The following is a 17,390-nucleotide window of genomic DNA, read 5'->3' as shown; positions in this document are numbered from 1 at the left end:
AAATTTATAGTCAGAAATTTTCTAATCTATAAAATGATAGATTCCAAAATTAGGATAAGACATATTTCTTGAATGTCTCCCTATAATTAAAGGTTAATTATATTTTATATGGAGTTTCATATATGAAAATATAGAAAATTCTTTATGAATTATGGAAAGGTTGAAACCTTCTTAAAATTTTATTTTATTGTGGGGTATTTGAGAAAAAATGGCTATTCCAATATTATAATCCAAGTTTTAGAATATTAGATAATAATTTTAAAAAAGGTTGGAATATGTTTGAGTTGCATACAAAAAGTTTTTGTATACCTCTTTAGTGAATAATAATAAGTCTTGATATAACTGATAAAACTTAATACAATTAGACAACTGTTTTCTAGTGAAATTAGCACAATTGACTTTGTAAGGTCAAAAGATAATATTGCAGATGAGATTGTAAAAGGTCTAACTAGAGAGTTGGTTGAAAGTTCATCCAAGAGAATTTATAGCTTAATTTTAAAAAGTTAACTAGAGAAGCAATCCAACCTAATCAATTAGAGATCTCAAGATCTAGAGTCAGTGGGCAAACCGATCTCCAGGTAACTTAATGAGTACTTCGGTGAATTTTTTTTTCCTTCTTACCCATTCTTAGGATGATGAGATGGTGCAAGTGTGGTTTTAAGGGTAAGCATTGTGCTTTTAATTATTTCTATAAGTTGTTGAATCACTACTTATGAAAAGAGCATATACGATGTTCTTTATAGGAATCATCTATGTGAGCGTGAAGGGGTTGCTTCTATGAGAATTTTAAGGCAAATTCTCTAAAACACTCATGAGACCGACGGTGTTCAAGGCCAAAATAAACACAGTTATGAGAACAAACTTTGTTATAATGAGAAACTGTATGACTTTATTTGTCTTAGTTTACTCTAGAATAGTTGACAATTAAAGATACCGAGTCCACTGATTAGCTAAGTAAACTCAATTTATGTCCACTGGAGAAAGCTCAAAGTGTTTACTACTTATTTTGATGTAGATTTTTCATTGAGAAATACCAAATATTTTTTTTTCTTTTATCTTAAATTTTCAACTTACCATTTATGGAGGGAGAGATTGTTGGAATAAATAGTAGTGTTCATTCGTGTAGAATTGTATTGTTGCATAAATGAACATGTTTTTTTCGTAATTAACCAACTCGAAGAAGAGCCATGACTATTCAAATGACCATGAATAGTCTATAAATATGTCTTTTCTTCAAATTGTAAAAGAGAATTTTTAACCATTGCTTTTCTCCTATAAAAACATTTTCTCTTGTTTTATAAATTGGTTCAAGTTTGATTTATTTTCACGAAATATAGTTCGTTGGATCTTGTGAATGGGTGCTACTTTCATAAGAAAGTTAATTTGTTATATCCTAGGAGACAATTACTCAAGAATCTGAGACATTAGAGTGAGTAAAATTATTTTAAGGAGACAACGTGAAGTTATTCAGCTCAAATTTTCTTCTATATACCGGATTCTATATTGTTTAATTTTTTATGAAAGTGCTATAAATATAACAAATACTTTATCACTTACAACTCAAGTTAGATTATCTCAACCCATATATTCGATTCCAACTTCAAAATTCAACCTATTACCCCAATTAACTCAAGATAACTAAACTAAAATTATCTAAAAATTTGGGATGTCACAACTATAATTCATCCATTATTGATATACATGATATACTCAATCATAACTAATAAGGATAAGAGTTAATTAAACGCACCATATTTTGTTTCAAACGAATGTTAAAGGAAATATACAACTCATAAATTGCTAATATGCTTGAAATATCAATAAAAAGATACACCCATGTAATAATTCAAATAACGATTGATTGTTATCAGAATACTACGAATATACTTAAATATTAATAAATGAATGGTGATTGATGTCTCCTATACTGCTCATATAAACTTTAAATGTCAATAAAATAAACTACGCATGCTTTAATTCAAAATAAGTCGATGATTGATGTTTGATTTACTATTGGTAGATTGTCATACTTGAAATATCAATAAAATGATCTATTATTTATTTCAAATAATGATCGATTGTATTAATAAAACGTTACACTATTTATTTCAAAATGAGTCATTGATTGATGTTTGTTTTATTATTGATATATTTCTAATGTATATGAAATATCAATAAAATGAATATTGATTTTTATGAGATATGTTGTTGGTATATCATTGATATACTAATGATAGACGTAAACTTAAGTATATTAGTGGCATAAACCCACGTCATCAGATATGCCTTTGCAAGTATCCAAAAATTCAACGACAAATTTCTTAGACTTTTCTTCATAAATCATCTTTCTCTACGTGCAAAAGAAATTTATCGTGATAGGTGAATGAGCTAGAATGATAAACAACATCAACGATTAGAGATTATTGTATTATATTAGTTTATACTATATTTAAGTATATCAATTAACTGGTATATATAAAATATATCCGACAATATATATATATATCAAACAATATATTCTCTCTTGAGAGTATATAGTTGTTCGTTTTTTAACAACAAAGCTAGTTTAGAGCTGATTATAAAACCAAACTTTGAACCTAAACAATTCAATTATGAAGCAAAAACATAGTCTATGAGTTGTATGACTGCAAAAAGGAAAATATTTAAAAGGGAAAAAACTATAAAAACAAAATACAAAAATTATACAAATCAATGAAAAAAAAATATACAGATAATATATTTTAAATTTGATATATTAGTTGATTGACATACAAAAAATGTGACTTTGTTAAAAGGACAAAGTTGGAATGCAAAATAAATGAAGATTTAAAGTTGAGAATTTTTCCATATCTACAATTTTCGTATGTTGAAGACACACCCTTAATTATACATTTTGAATTTGCCACCCATTGCTAGAAAAAAAAAAAAAACCCTTTAGTTATTTCTTTTAAGACATCTAGAATAATGAATTAAAAGAATCGGGTTGAGTTCTAGATTTTGGCCCAAAACTTTTTCGAGTTGTGAAATGCGACCAAAGTCTCACATTGACTAGATATAAAGGAAAGATTCATACTATGTAACTAAGGATAATTATCTTTCTATTGGTATGAGATCTATTAGATGAAACAGAAAACAAAGTCATGAAGGCGTTTATGCCCAAATTGGACAGAATATCATACTACTGTGAAGATATATTGAAGAGTTTGTGTCCCTAACAAGTAGCTAGTTGGCCTAGTTGAAAGTGATTACTCAGGAGTAAAACACTAACGACAACTATTTTAGGAGAGGATTTGGTGGTGCTTCGTTCGAAGGAAGGATTGTTGAAGTGCGTCATTCTAGGGAGGGATTGTTGAAGTGCGTCATTCTAGGGAAGGATTGTTGGAGTGCAACCAAAGTCCTCACACATTGACTAGATAATGGGGAAGATTCATAGCATGTAATTAAGCGAGGACAACTATCTCTATTAATACGAGACCTTTTGATTTGAAACTAAAAACAAAACCATATAAAGGTTTACATCCAAAATATAAAATATCATACCATTGTAGAAATATGTTGGAAGAAGGTTCGTTTTTCCTTAACAATATTTTTATAAGTTTCTCTGTTTTAAAAGTCTTGTGCACAAAGTTATTTAAAAGTCTTGTGCATAAAGTTATTATTCTAGAATTTTATCATATAAAAGATTTAAAATTTATAAATTTGTAAACACTTTTAAAATTTAATGGATATATAATTATAAAATCTTCATTGTGAACGTAGATAACATCATTAATAGAAGTGAGTTTAGTTTAATGGTATTTGACATAATTTTCGTACCTAAAGATGGAAGGTTTAATTTTCGATTTAATAGCTAAAGGTTGATTACTTTAAACTTTACATAATATATGGATAGAATTTAAGACATAATGGAAAAGCCACCCAAACCCACTATAACATGTGTAATCCTCCACTTCTTAATGGCATGCACTATATGAAAAGAAGATGGATCAAAGTTTTTGATGCCACTTGTACAAGACATTTCACAAGAACAACCAACAATAGAAGAACAATTGGCTATATATTGCACACTATAAATAGTGTTCTTATGGATGAATTGTTATGTGTCCATGAATCTCAAGCCAAAACTAGTACTATGATGAGAAAGAAAGCAAGTGTGTTCCTTGTGAGTCTATTTCTTTCGATAGCTTTGTCCAAACAAGATGCCTTTGACTATGTTCAAGTGGTGTATGAATGGCAACCAGCCATATGCAACCTTGGAAAGAGCTGCAAAATACAACCCGAGAACGAGTTTGGCATTCATGGTGTATGGCCTAGCGTCTACTCCAAGGGACAAATTGGACCTTGCTCTGGCCCTTCTTTTGACCCCCTCAAAGTAATTCATCATGTCTATATTAGTATTTATATATGTTTCTTTGTCAATTTAAGTTACACTTGTTTAAGATTTACCTCTTTCTCAATGTTAAGTGTGTTCCGATCCCTACAAAATAAATGAATATGTTCTCAAAATTAACCAAATGATCACAATAATTAACATCTAATTTGAATAGCTCACAATATACTCGATAAGAAACTGAGAAAAGTTACCTTTCTAGTCCCCAAGTTTTGAATATATAGTATGTGTATTTGATTAATAAGTTTTAAAAATGTACTTTCTTAGTCTTCGTGTTTTTAAGGAAAGTATCCTTTGGTCTCTGAATTTTCAAAATGTATTTTTTTAGTCTCGAAGTTTTTAAGAATAGATTTGAAAAATTCATAAAATAATTTATTATTTTATTTATTTTTAAAATAATTATATGACATTTTAAATTAAAAAAAAAACTTTTTAGAATTATTTCTTCTCATTAATTTTAAATTTTAAAATATTTTTCTAAATATCATATAAATATTTAAAATAATAACTAAAATTAATTACTTCAAAGAACCTTTTAAACTCATTCTTAAAATTACAAGAATGTTTGGGACGCTGAGTTGATTATTTTGGCTTATAAATTATAATATTTCGTATTTAGAGTGCAGACTATTTTAGTTAATGTAGGAAATTATAGACATTGTAACATCGAGGGAAAGATAAGAAAAGTAGGAAATAGTAAGCAAAATTGCATTGAATAGTACTTTTAAGAATAATAATTAAGTGTATGACAATATTTTTAAAAAATTACAAATATAGTATAATGATAGACTTTATCATTGATAGATTCCAAGAATCAGATCTAAATTTTGCTATAATTACAATTTTTTTTGCATTATGTTATATCTATTAATACTTTGAGCCACATTGAAGATGAAATAGTAATCTTATAGTTAATTGTAAGTTATGATAGTAAGAAACATCATCTATTAAAATTGAAACTCAAACATAAAGTGGACTTAATAAGTTGGAAAATAAAGTTTGAAAATTCATGAATGAAAGGTACATATTTAAAACTCATAAACTGCACACACATGTTCTTCCAGACTTGGAAACGACGAAATATAATATTTCCAAAAATAAAGCTCCCTCTAGCATAAGATTTCTAAACTTACTCCTGATTGGGTTATCTAGATCGTCTCATTGCAAGACCGGATGAGCCAATACTGGCAAGACCTGGAGAATGGGAACCCGATAGAAGCGTGGGCGAGTAAGTGGGCAATCCACGGGACTTGCTCGGCGACCGTGTTTGATGAGTTCAAGTATTTCTGCTTGGGTTTGGACACCTACGGCCGCCATGCCATGTTGTCATTTCTAGTCCATGGAGGTTTGGTTCCCAGCTCTAGCAAGTATCTAGACAAGACTAGCTTTGTCAAAGCCATCGCCGACATGACCTCGAAGAAGGGTGGCGTTATCTGCGCCGTTGATCAACGTGGCCGGACACAACTTCAGAAGGCAGTTTTATGTTACGCCAAAGATGGTGATACTCTCATCGACTGCCCAGATAATGTTAGTAGTTCCTGCCCTGATAACTTCTTGTGGCTTGCCTTGGGCGATTGAGTTATGTAATGGAAGCTTATAAAAGTATTATAAGCTAAGCTAATATACGTAGTTAATCTATAGTTAATGAATAAAACTATTCTTCTGCCCATCATGCCTAGCTATGTAGCAAAATGAGGCAGAAGGGGAAGCTTTGTGTTTATTTCCATGATGGTTATAATCTAATTGCATATGGATCTTTGAGTTTGAATTTCACCTTTTACGTTTCTGTCTTGTCAGCTTCGAACTTTTCCCTCAAACTCACGAATGCCCAAAAACTAAATAAATAACAACTGAACTTCAAAACCCGGACGTTACCATGAGTTCTTCCCTTCAAAAGGTAGAGAATCATTGAGAGGTGTGGGCTTCGGGAGATTAATTTTGAAAGGGGAGAACTTTTTGATTTTGAGAGCAATTTATTTATGAGAGTGCACATGGGAGCCAATTCAAGTTGTGCGTTGAATGTAGGAGAAGATCAATGAATATCCCAAAAAACCTCTCATGTACCCCATTAATGAGAGAATCAAAAGGGAGTTATCAAATAACACCCTAAAAAAACTTATTATTTTCAAATAATTAATTGAAAAACTAATTTTAAAATTAATTAATTTAATAGATATGTGTGTGTATATATTGTTGGGTTTTATGTCCTAAAACTTGTGGTTTGTAAACAATAAACTTATTTTGTAAATCGATAAAGTTGTTATTAAATATATGAATTGCTTATTTTGTTTTAGAAATAAATCCAATAAATTAAAAAATCCATGACTATTTCATGAGTACTTGAACTTTATATGGAGACACAAGAGTGAATCAGGTTCGAGTAAACAGTCAAAATGATCTATAGTTGGGTATCTTATTCTGGTAACATTATTGGATGCAACTCACTCTGTAGTTGTTACAATTTGTTGTAAAGTGCTACAAACGAAGTGATCCTGATTCGTTCATGTATTGAAATGAGAAGCAGGGGCGTCATATGCAATGAGTTTGCATAGACTGGACCAAGAATTATGTCACTCTTACTTTATAATGTTGTTTACTGTTTAAGACTGACTATTTCAAAGTGATGACCTAGGTAACTTGACCTTAATCCTGAGCTAACTATGAACTCCCGTTTATTCGGGATTATCCTTAAATTTTCATGGGTGAGGGTTGGCTCAACAACATTGGCTCAATAAGCCTCCCATTTCAGGGGTAAGACCGGGTAGATAACTAGGGACATAGGGTGCAAGACGAAATTCAATCCAACCCGCTTTTAGGGATAGTAGAGAGGTTGTTCCCCTAAGTGCTGACTCCAGGTCTTAAACAAAGTTTGTTCCCCTAAGTGCTGACTCCGGGTCTTAAACAAAGGGCTCCACCTCTCATTGGCCTAAGAGAAAATCACAAAACAATTGTTCATTAGAGGATCAGTGGGACTTAAGAAGCAAAATGTAATCTCAGGGGTAAAACAACTTTTGACCCAACCGTTATTACGAACAACCTGTGAAGGGTTAACTTACTAATCATGGTTATATCCAGTATATGTCTACAGTGAGAGGAATGCAACTACTGGACTTTAGTGGAGTGATCTTATAATTAACAAATGGTGGTTAATTAGGTTAAAGAGTTTAACCGATTAATCGCGGATCGTTGGAGTCCATGATCTGTAGGTACATGAGGTCCCCCTACTAGCTCATATTGAACCAAACCTTAAAACAGTGTGACGAACGAATTGAAGTGTTCAAATTCGATTTTTGGAGCAAAACATTAAACATATACGATATATTTAACTTAATGTTTAATTGTGAATTATACATAAAGAGAAAGAAAATATGAGATATTTAAATAAGATTTAAATATCAAGATTATGAATAGGGATTCATATAAATTGGGACTAGTGTTGGATTTAATATTAAATTAAATTATATTAATTATTTTATATTAATTTAATTTTTAAAATTGATTATTAGAGTTAATTTTGAAATTAAATGGAATTGGTCAAAATTGCATTAAAAATCAAATTGTTGATTGGTAAAAAAATGCAATGGAAGTCGAATTGTTAACTTTTGATTTTTGAATGTCAAAAAGTCAAATTTATTGACTTTGGACTTTGAGAGCAAACTTTGACCAAGTTAGTCGAAAGATCCAACATTTGTGAGTGGAAATTCCAATTATTGAATTATTAAGTATTGTCTTCATTTGAAGACACTTGCCTCACTTAATCCCACTTTCAGTTAGTGGATATTTGAGTATCAAATTCTCATCAAACTCAAAGTTGCATGTTTTTGCATGTAATGGTCTTTTAAAGGGAGTGGTTATTGAATTTTCAAAAAAAAAAAAAAAATGGCCTTAGTGGAAATTGATGGGATTATTCCCTTTTTCCTCTCAAAATTCTAGCTTTTTCCTCTCCAAATTAGTCACTCATTGGATCCCACCATCCCATTCTAAAGTCGAAGAATAGTCGAAAAGACTCTCGTGGTGGTCTATGCATCATTCGTGAGGAGATTGAAAATAATTTGGAGAAGATTTAAAGACCACAAAGGTTGCATTCTTTTCCTCTTTTATTTGTTTCTATTGCATGCTTATCTTTATAATTAACCTAATTAGAGTATTTTAGATCCGTTTTTCTTCCGCTGCGCAAGTACTCGTTCCATCATATATATCATAACTAACTTACTAAATACATAATATATTAAACTATATGTTATATCTAATATAACATACAACCTATAGTTTTTATATGAATCACATTCATATAATTAATATTTGAATCAAAATTTAAATATTTATTTTCTCTCAAATAAAACTTAATATTATAATTTATCAAATACATTATATTAATTATATCACATATAATTAATTTATATTGATTGTATCATATATAATTAAATTTTCTCAATTAATTTGAACAATTCGAGTTAATCCAAAATTAATTGGATTCTCATTAATCCCAGTTGAGTTACTGATGAGACTTTATGGACCTATATTGAAGCTCTAATAGACTTGATTAATTAATTAAACTCTTTAATTAAATTAACCAACTTCTATTAACTGTCGGTCACTCTACTAAAGACCGACAACTGCAGTCTTCACACTACAAATATATTTTGTGTCCATTGAATGTAACCAATGAACGATGTGTTGACCCTTCACAAATTGCTCATAAGTACAGTTGGACCAAAATTACCGTTTTGCCCCTGTAATTACATCTAACACCTTAAGTATCACTGATTTCTCTAATGAACAATAATTCATAGTCCAACTATGACCAAACCCCTCTTGGGTCAGGAGAGGGTGTGGCACCACATTATTCAGAATTAGCCTTCAAGGAGCAATTTCTCTACTTTCCTAACAGTGGGAAATGAGTGAATTCCTTCTTATAAACCTGCATTCCTAGCTCCCAAATCAGAAGAATCCCCAAAATGGAAGAGATATTGAGTCGACGATTCTCACCTATCCAAATCAAATGACCGTTTTCATAGGCAAGAGTTCACAACTCACTTAGGATTCAAGTCAAGTCACCTATGGTCATCTTGATGAAATGTAAGTCTCTTCTATCAACGGTATATATAGAGAGACTATTCATTTCATGGTCCAATCTTATATAAACTCTTTGTATAGAATACCCTCACTCACATGTCTCTACATGAATGATCAAGATCAGATTATTTGTAGCACTTTGCAACAATTGTAACAACTACAAAATAGGTCATATTCGTAGTGTCACCAGTATAAGGACCCAATCTTATCCATCTACTATAGACCGTTTAGGTTATCATTTAAACATGATCCACCTATATGTCTCTACATACATGTTTAAGTTACATAATAGAATCTTGAATCTTAGTTTATTGATTTTGTGGGTTAATGCCAAATAAAATACCCAAATTTTATTAGATAAATAAATTGTTTATATAGTACAATTACAAACTACAAGGCCCACGAGATTTAGGGCATTAATCCCAACAATCTCACTCTTGTCTAAAGTTAATGGAGTGTACATGATAAAAGTCAAACTATTACAAAAGTACACAAAAACAAGAAACTAGGACATACAATACGCGCTCAATACAAAATCTCCCACTTGCACTAGACTAGACTTGGTTTGTCTCGTATACCATACTCTCCAAATGACCCTCAAACACCTTAGTCATGAGAGCATTTGTAAATGAATCAACTACGTTGGGCGCCAAAACTATCTGCGTGACAATCACATCCCCTCGATGCATAATATCCTGTATCAGATGATATTTACACTCAATGTGCTTCCGCATTTGTGACTCCTAGGCTTCGTGGAATTAGTCACAACACCACTATTATCACAATAAAGGGTGATGGATTTTAACATATCTGGAACTACTTCCAAATCAGTCAAGAATTTCCTGAGCCAGACATCCTCCTTCACAGCTTCACAAGTTGCTACATACTCTGCCTCCATGGTGGAATCAACAATGCATCCTTGCTTGGTGCTTCTTCAGACTATAACTCCTCCATTAAGAGTGAACATTAATCCTGAAGTGGATTTCCTAGAATATCTGCAAACTAGAGTTTAAAGGAGAAGGAAAAAAGTTAAAGCATGTTTTAATTCACAATAAGTTGTATACGAAATAAGACATCCGAAAGTTAAATATATTAATTGATGAGAGTTGGTAAATTATGTATTGGAAAGAGTTAGATATGTTCTTGAATTTTAGTATGAAATGTTTAATTATGGTGGGAGTTATATGGATCTAGATTTGTTCATGATAATCCTATAAATAAAATGGACATTTATATTGTTTAAGTAAGTGTGTGACGAAAAACTCAAAGAGAGTTCAACTAAAAGGTGTTAATCAAGTTTGAGGAATTTTCTAAATGCAATTGTTTTTGTGTCCTCTCAAATATTCTTTTGTTGATTATTTATATGGGTATCTTTCACACACTTCCAACAATTTTTTACTCAAACTTAAACATAGCAAACCTTTTAACACTCATTCGACCTTCTATAAAGGATCTTTAGAGTCTAACCTCCAACTATATAAATAAGCCGTTATGGCTATTACACCTAAACATAAATACCTTGAAATTCAATTATACTAAACCAAGAAAACATAAATGCGATCAGTCTCTTTCAATAGTAAAGAATTACAGAATGAGCTTTGAATTAATCTCTTCTTCAACTTTCAAGACGTCTCTCTAGACTCCAATGTGCAGAAGTTGTAAGAAATTTTTTTCCTTTCCGATTGGTTTCATCAAGACATCTTATACGAGAGAAGATTTATTTTATTGCAGAATTTGCATAAAAGAAACCTTTGGTCAGACAACGAGCGTCGTGACACGACTCTCACACCTTTGGACCATCATGACGCTCCTTTAAAGTGTTGCAGCGCTTCTCTGGCAATCTTTGTATATAATTTAATTTGGTAGAGAATCGATGACATATTGTGAAACAAGAATAGCAAGAATCTAGAGAGTCAATATGTAATTCAAAAGTTTTGATAAGTTTTAATGACCACCATGTATAAAGTTAGCAGAAACCACACCAAATCCCAGTAATCTGAAGGGTGATTTATGTTGACATTACAGAATGTATATCTATTTCTAGGTATGTTATTCATTCTTTGGCATTCTTCTTCTGTCTACGAGGGCTCTATATCCCAAAGAATGTCTTTTACTTTTTTTTAATATGTCAAAATCGAACCACTTAGCGTTTTCCTCTCTCTAACGAAATTACTTGCTCTTAATATTAGTCTCTCAATCATCTGATTAGTATGAGACTTACAATACTATTTTCAAGTGTTTAATTTTTAAAAAATATCATTTTGAAAAAAATTAAAATATTTAACAACCACTCATAATAGCTTTTCAAGTGTATTTTAGTCAATTTTTATAAAAAATATTTAAATAAAAATGATTTTGTTGAAAAATATTTTTTTCTCGAATCAATCCAAGCGAAACCCTTAAATTAACATCATTTTTATTCATTTCATTTAAATGCTCTTCCAATAATCATTTTTTTTTATTTCCATCAAGTAAATTAAATAAACCTAAGGCTCAACAATAATTTTTCCAGTGGCATGGCCCTCAATACTCCTAGCCCAAGCCCTTTCTGCCTCACTCAAAGGATGCTTTGAGTCGATCACAGTCTTGAGCTTCCCTTCTTTCATTAACATAACCAAATATTCCAAATCCTTACCTTTAGGATTTAGTAACAAAGGCACCAACTTTTTCTTTGAGAAACTCACCTTCTGAAGACCATAACTCAACAATGTCCCAAATCCAGGAGTAATATCTATCACTTTCCCATTAGGACTCAAATTAGGCTCGAACCTTGACCACGGTATCCCAGTTGCACAATGTACTACAATGTCGTATTTACGCTGCGACGGGCTGTTTAGAGCAGCACCGTCCGGGGTTGTGTAGTCAAGAACCTCATCTGCCCCTAAGTTCCGGACTAGTTCGATGTTTCGAGCCCCGCAAGTTGCTGTTACATGTGCATTTTGGAGCTTTGCCAATTGAACGGCATAGTGCCCGACCCCGCCAGAAGCTGCGGTGACCAGAATGTTTGGTTGGTGACTGGGGACTACGTCGAGATGTGTGAGAGCTTGATAAGCGGTTAGACCGGCAACGGGTAAGCCTACAGCTTCAGAAGGTGAGACTTCTGGTGGTCTGTGGGCTGTTATGCTCTCTTTCACAACTGAAAACTCAGCCAACCCCCCTCCATTCTGTCATTGATAAAAACAGAATGTTTGAGATTTAAATCTTAGGTTAGTCTCTAAACTTATTTTAGTTTTTTAAAGTGTCTGTTTTTGAATTTTGCATAACAGATCAATTCTCTTAATGTTAATCCTTTTTTCTTGATTCTTGAAACCTTAGATTAGAATAGCAAGAGATGGTAAAAGATTATTATATAACTCACAAAGGGGTTAATCATAGCTAACACTTTATCACCAGCTTTGAATTTGTTTACTCCCACTCCTACAGCTACTACCTCTCCAGCAACATCAGTACCTAAAATTCAATAATGAAAAGGAAAAAAATGTCATTATAAAGCAATGTGTCTTAATAACTTCTATAAGTAAAGTTTCAAAATAAAATATTTCCCATCAATTCAAGCACAACTCAGTAGTTAGGGCTTCTTTGATTGGAAATCTGAATTTTGCTTTATATTTTTCAAATTTACCTGGTTTAGGAAATAGATGTTTCACAAACCATCAGAATTTTGTTTTTGAAAATTTGTTAGGATAGAAACAAATTGATAAGCAAAAAATAAAGAACAAGAAGAAACTGGCACACAAATTTTCATAGTTCACTAACAGTGTAGTGTTAGCCACATTTATGGGTAGAAAGAATATCAATTTTATTATCTGTGAAGAGAAGAGAATACAAGACCCGCTACTTTTGTTCATTCAAATATATAATTAAGTAGTTAGAGCAATTGCAAATATAGCAATCATGCCAAAAATATTAACGGATATAGCACAATACAAAAATAATTTACAGACATAGCAAAATTTAGATCCAATTTTCGGAGCCTATAAGTGATAAGAGTATATTGTTAGACTCAACTGATAGATTTTGTTATATTTGCAATTTTTTAAGAATGTTGTTATACACTTAATTGTTAGTCTTCAAATTTTACCCATTGCAATTACTAATATTCATTAGAATCTCAAATGTGGATGGTTTGATCTCTATTTCAGCCATTAAATTCTTATACACTTGATTTGAAGGGATTCATTTACAAGACACGCTACTTTTGTTCATTTGAATACACAACTAAGTAGTTAGATCATTTGAATACACAACTAAGTAGTTAGAGCAGTTCCAAATATAACAATCAAGCTAAAAATATTAATAGATATAGCACAATACAAAAAACTTTGTAGATATAGCAAAATTTAGATTCAATTATCGGGCCTATCAAAATAGTAAATAAAAAAAAAAAAAGGAAGTTGGTTAATTGTGTTTACCAGGAATAAAAGGGAATTTACGTGGAAGAAGTGGTCTTAACATCCCTTTTTGGACTTTCCAATCAAAAGGATTAATACTTGCTGCCTCTACTTTTACAACTACGTCATCTTTCTCTGGACTTGGAACTCCAAGTTTCCTGTGCTGCACAACACAAGCATCTGAATTAGGTCTGGTTTGGCAACGATTTCATTTTCTGTTTTCTGATTCTGAAATTTATTTCGTAATTGACAAATTTTTAAAGAAGAAAACTAGAAATTTGGACGAATTACTTAGAAAGTTTGAGATACAATTAAAAACTTCCCATCTCTAATTACAGTCCAAATCCGGTGGAAAGGGAAATGTGTAAAGTGAAAATTAAAAGTTACCTTTAAAGCAGACGGTCCACCGCCATAAGCATCATATTGAACTGCGCGCATGAAGTTCTCAGCCATCGGTGGAGTTTCAAACTTCAGAAGGAATTGAATTATGAAAGAATGAAATGGTAATATAGAAATTGTAAGATTGTATAAATTGTGAGGTGTGGGCTTTGGGTAGCCAACGTTTCACACACGTGGAGGATTCTCCACCCTCCAATGAAATCAAGATTCTAGTTTGTGAGAAATTAGTGGAGGAAGGCCAACTTCATTGTATTTGTATCTCTCCCTCCGTTGGGTGTCATATGACAACTTCTCTCCGGAGAAAATTAGGTTTAAATTATTTCCGTCTTAAATTTTGAATTTGGTTCTATTTTTATCTTTAATCTTTTAAAAACGTTCATTTTAGTCTCTGATTTTTTTAAAAAATATTTATTTTAGTCTATACTATTGAATTTATGTTAACTTTTAAATAGAATTGTAAAATGACTTGTATTTATCTGATGACTACATTGCCAAATAAGTAAGTCAATGCTAAAAAATCTAGGGTTTCATTTGAATTAAGTGCTCAAGTGATTTTTTATATGAAATCTCAAAAGTTATTGTGCATTCAAGATTTTGGTCATTTACTATTTTGGTAGGTTGGTTGACATTTTATTTCACACTCATCTTGCTCAAACTATGCGAAGATGGAATTTCATCCTCAAAGATTTAATATCTTAACAACAATGACCAAATTAAATATTTTTTAAAAGTTCAATGACTATATAGACATTTTCATAGTTTAGGTACCAAAATAGAACAAGATTTAAAAATCTTGGACCAAAATAGGATTTATACATAAAAAAATATATATAATCTTTTGGTTTAAATCCTATTTTGGTCTCTAAATTTTAAATCTTGTTCTATTTTGGCCCATAAACTTTTAAAAATCTCCATTCTAGTCCTTAAACTTTAAAAACTTGCTTACTTTGGTTCTTGATATTAAAATTCTATCGACGTCTCTTAATCAAAATGGTGAGATGTCATGTATTTTTGAATGATTAGGTTGTCAAATAAGTTAGTCACGCTAAAAAAAACTTGGTTTCAATTTTGAATTAGATGGTAAAATGATCTTTATAGGAGATCTCAAAAGTTATTTTAGGTTCAAGATTTTGACTGTTCACTAATTGTGCATATTGATTATTGACATTTTACTTCATTTTCATCTTGCACAACTCATGTTAAATGCAATTTCATCCTTAAAAGTTAACCAAAACTTAATAACAGAGAAAAAATAAATACTTTTTAAAAGTTCAGGAACTAAAATAAACGTTTTTTAAAGTTTAGAGACCAAAATAGAACAAGATCAAAATTCATGGACTAAAATAGTATTTAAACTCAATCTTTTCATATTCCTAGAACTCTTAACATATTTCAAATAAGTCACATTTGAAGAATTCAAAGGACTAATTGAAAATTACGAAATACATTTAACGCACCACACCTATCTTAATTTGTAATTTTCAAAAATTTGGGATTTTTCTTTAAGGTAATAAATTCACATCATTTTGATAAAATCATCAACGAATAATATCTGATATGTTTTGTTACTGAATGATGAAGTTCTTGGGGCCACATAGATATGCTTTATGAAGTTCCAGGGAAAGAAAGTCTCTGGATTTTTCATCTTCCATTTTGGGAAGTCCAACCACCATTTTTTTTTAAGTACAAAGACTATTGGATGTAAAAATGATCATACCTTATTAGATGCCAGAAGTGAAAAATATTTACCACTATCAAAGTTAACAACATATATTTTTTTTTGGAGCAATTGACCAACATTCAACAAATTTTGAATTATGTCATATAACATAAAGAACATGTGAAATGCACCTTGTGCCTCCTTTCTTGGTAGGAACAACAATGACACTCTTTCTTTCTTCTTTCTACGTTTTAACATTGTAAGCTTCACTTGAGATCTAAAACTGTGATCATGCTTGACAAAGAAGTTTTTATTTTGTATAATGTGATTACTTTAGATTACATCATTCTTTTAGAATTGGACTGTAAGTCTTCTTTTCGGCAAAATTTAGCTTGGTATAAGAAGCTTGCTCCACAGATTGACTTGGAGAATTGGTCAACCTTTTTTCATGAGCTTGAAGTGAACCCCATTAGTTCAAAGATTGCCAACTTGACTCTTCTATGGCAGCAACGACATGATTAATTTGGTTGATTATTTCTAAAAAGCAAAAAAAGAGTTCTCGAATGTTTTAACTTTTGTTCATCCCCAAGTTGTCAAAATCTCTCCACAATGATTGCAATTTGATATAGAAATAACTTTTTTAGTTTCGAGCTTTTTTTGAAAAATTTTACAACTAGTTTTAGCTTTTTCTTAATTCCAAAAATTTGAGAAAATGGACTTACTAACACTTTATTCAATGAGATGAAGAGCTAAAGTATATACTATTTTGTTTTTTTGTTCTTCTCAAACTCCTCCTTATTTGGTGTCTGCTCTAAAGTGCCTTCATATCTTCTTCTACAAGAGGTACTTAATTAGTTAATTCATAATCTTCTTCCAACAATTTTGATAACTCTTCAAATGAGCTACCTTTCTAGACCTAAATCGTACTAGTTCTAGTAAAATTAATATTTATTCTAGTGCTTAGATAGGTTGTCGAACATAAGAAGTCTTCGAGATAGTTTGGATGCATTTCGAACTTAAACGGAACATTTAGCAATCAAAATAGAGCAAAGCGGAGAAGTTGGGATGTAGGCCGCTATGTCGTGCAGCGCTTCGGCGCCATGTACGGTGTTGCATGGTAATAATTGCACAAGGACAGAGCGTCACGACACTATCTTACGGCGTTGGGAGCTCTAGAACCAGACGAATGCGCACATAGTGTTGCATTTTGGCAGAAAGGCCCTTTAAGGGCCCAGTGCCACAACATTGCCATGATACTTCATATATACTTCTTCATTTTAGGTCAAATCAGATTTTCTTCCACATTTCCTCTTTTCTATTTGTATTTTCTTTATTTCTTTCATGTAATCGATAGAGACGATGCTGAGTTTTGTCTTCTCCATTATCATGGGGAGGTAAGATCTATGGTTTTCTAGTTAAGGGGATTTTGGAACCGTTGTAATTTTTGGTGCGAGAGTATTTTCTTAATGTATAA

The 17,390-nt window shown here is 31.4% G+C and overlaps 2 protein-coding genes across 3 annotated transcripts; one reads left to right on the top strand and one right to left on the bottom strand.

Moving 5' to 3' along the window:
- The first annotated feature begins 4,094 nt into the window (after positions 1-4,094).
- Positions 4,095-6,168, top strand: LOC120086597 (ribonuclease MC-like). The gene is made up of 2 exons (XM_039043327.1): positions 4,095-4,372; positions 5,543-6,168. The coding sequence occupies exons 1-2, from the start codon at positions 4,133-4,135 to the stop codon at positions 5,966-5,968; spliced, it is 666 nt and encodes a 221-aa protein (XP_038899255.1). The 5' UTR covers positions 4,095-4,132; the 3' UTR covers positions 5,969-6,168.
- A 5,692-nt stretch (positions 6,169-11,860) lies between these two features.
- On the bottom strand, positions 11,861-14,456 carry LOC120085108 (chloroplast envelope quinone oxidoreductase homolog). Of its 2 annotated transcripts, none has more exons than XM_039040968.1 (4): positions 14,245-14,456; positions 13,879-14,020; positions 12,825-12,916; positions 11,861-12,630 (listed from the first exon to the last, which is right to left on the bottom strand). In XM_039040968.1, the coding sequence occupies exons 1-4, from the start codon at positions 14,308-14,310 to the stop codon at positions 11,953-11,955; spliced, it is 978 nt and encodes a 325-aa protein (XP_038896896.1). In that variant the 5' UTR covers positions 14,311-14,456; the 3' UTR covers positions 11,861-11,952. The 2 variants fall into 2 exon arrangements, with proteins under 2 accessions (XP_038896896.1, XP_038896897.1); XM_039040969.1 differs by having other exon boundaries at positions 13,879-14,015; positions 14,245-14,393.
- Positions 14,457-17,390: the final 2,934 nt, after the last annotated feature.

This window comes from Benincasa hispida, chromosome 9, assembly GCF_009727055.1.
Source record: "Benincasa hispida cultivar B227 chromosome 9, ASM972705v1, whole genome shotgun sequence".
NCBI classification, from domain to species: Eukaryota; Viridiplantae; Streptophyta; class Magnoliopsida; order Cucurbitales; family Cucurbitaceae; genus Benincasa; species Benincasa hispida.
This window is presented reverse-complemented; position numbering and strand designations above follow the sequence as displayed.

Bases quoted from the DNA above. Each gene is read 5' to 3' on its own strand.
- LOC120086597 (XM_039043327.1), top strand. From the start codon at position 4,133: ATGATGAGAAAGAAAGCAAGTGTGTTCCTTGTGAGTCTATTTCTTTCG. The intron at 4,373-5,542 runs GTAATTCATCAT...TGGGTTATCTAG, and splicing joins CTTCTTTTGACCCCCTCAAA to ATCGTCTCATTGCAAGACCG.
- LOC120085108 (XM_039040968.1), bottom strand. From the start codon at position 14,310: ATGGCTGAGAACTTCATGCGCGCAGTTCAATATGATGCTTATGGCGGT. The intron at 14,021-14,244 runs GTAACTTTTAAT...TGTGTTGTGCAG, and splicing joins GTGGACCGTCTGCTTTAAAG to CACAGGAAACTTGGAGTTCC. The intron at 12,631-12,824 runs GTGAGTTATATA...TATCAATGACAG, and splicing joins TAGCTATGATTAACCCCTTT to AATGGAGGGGGGTTGGCTGA.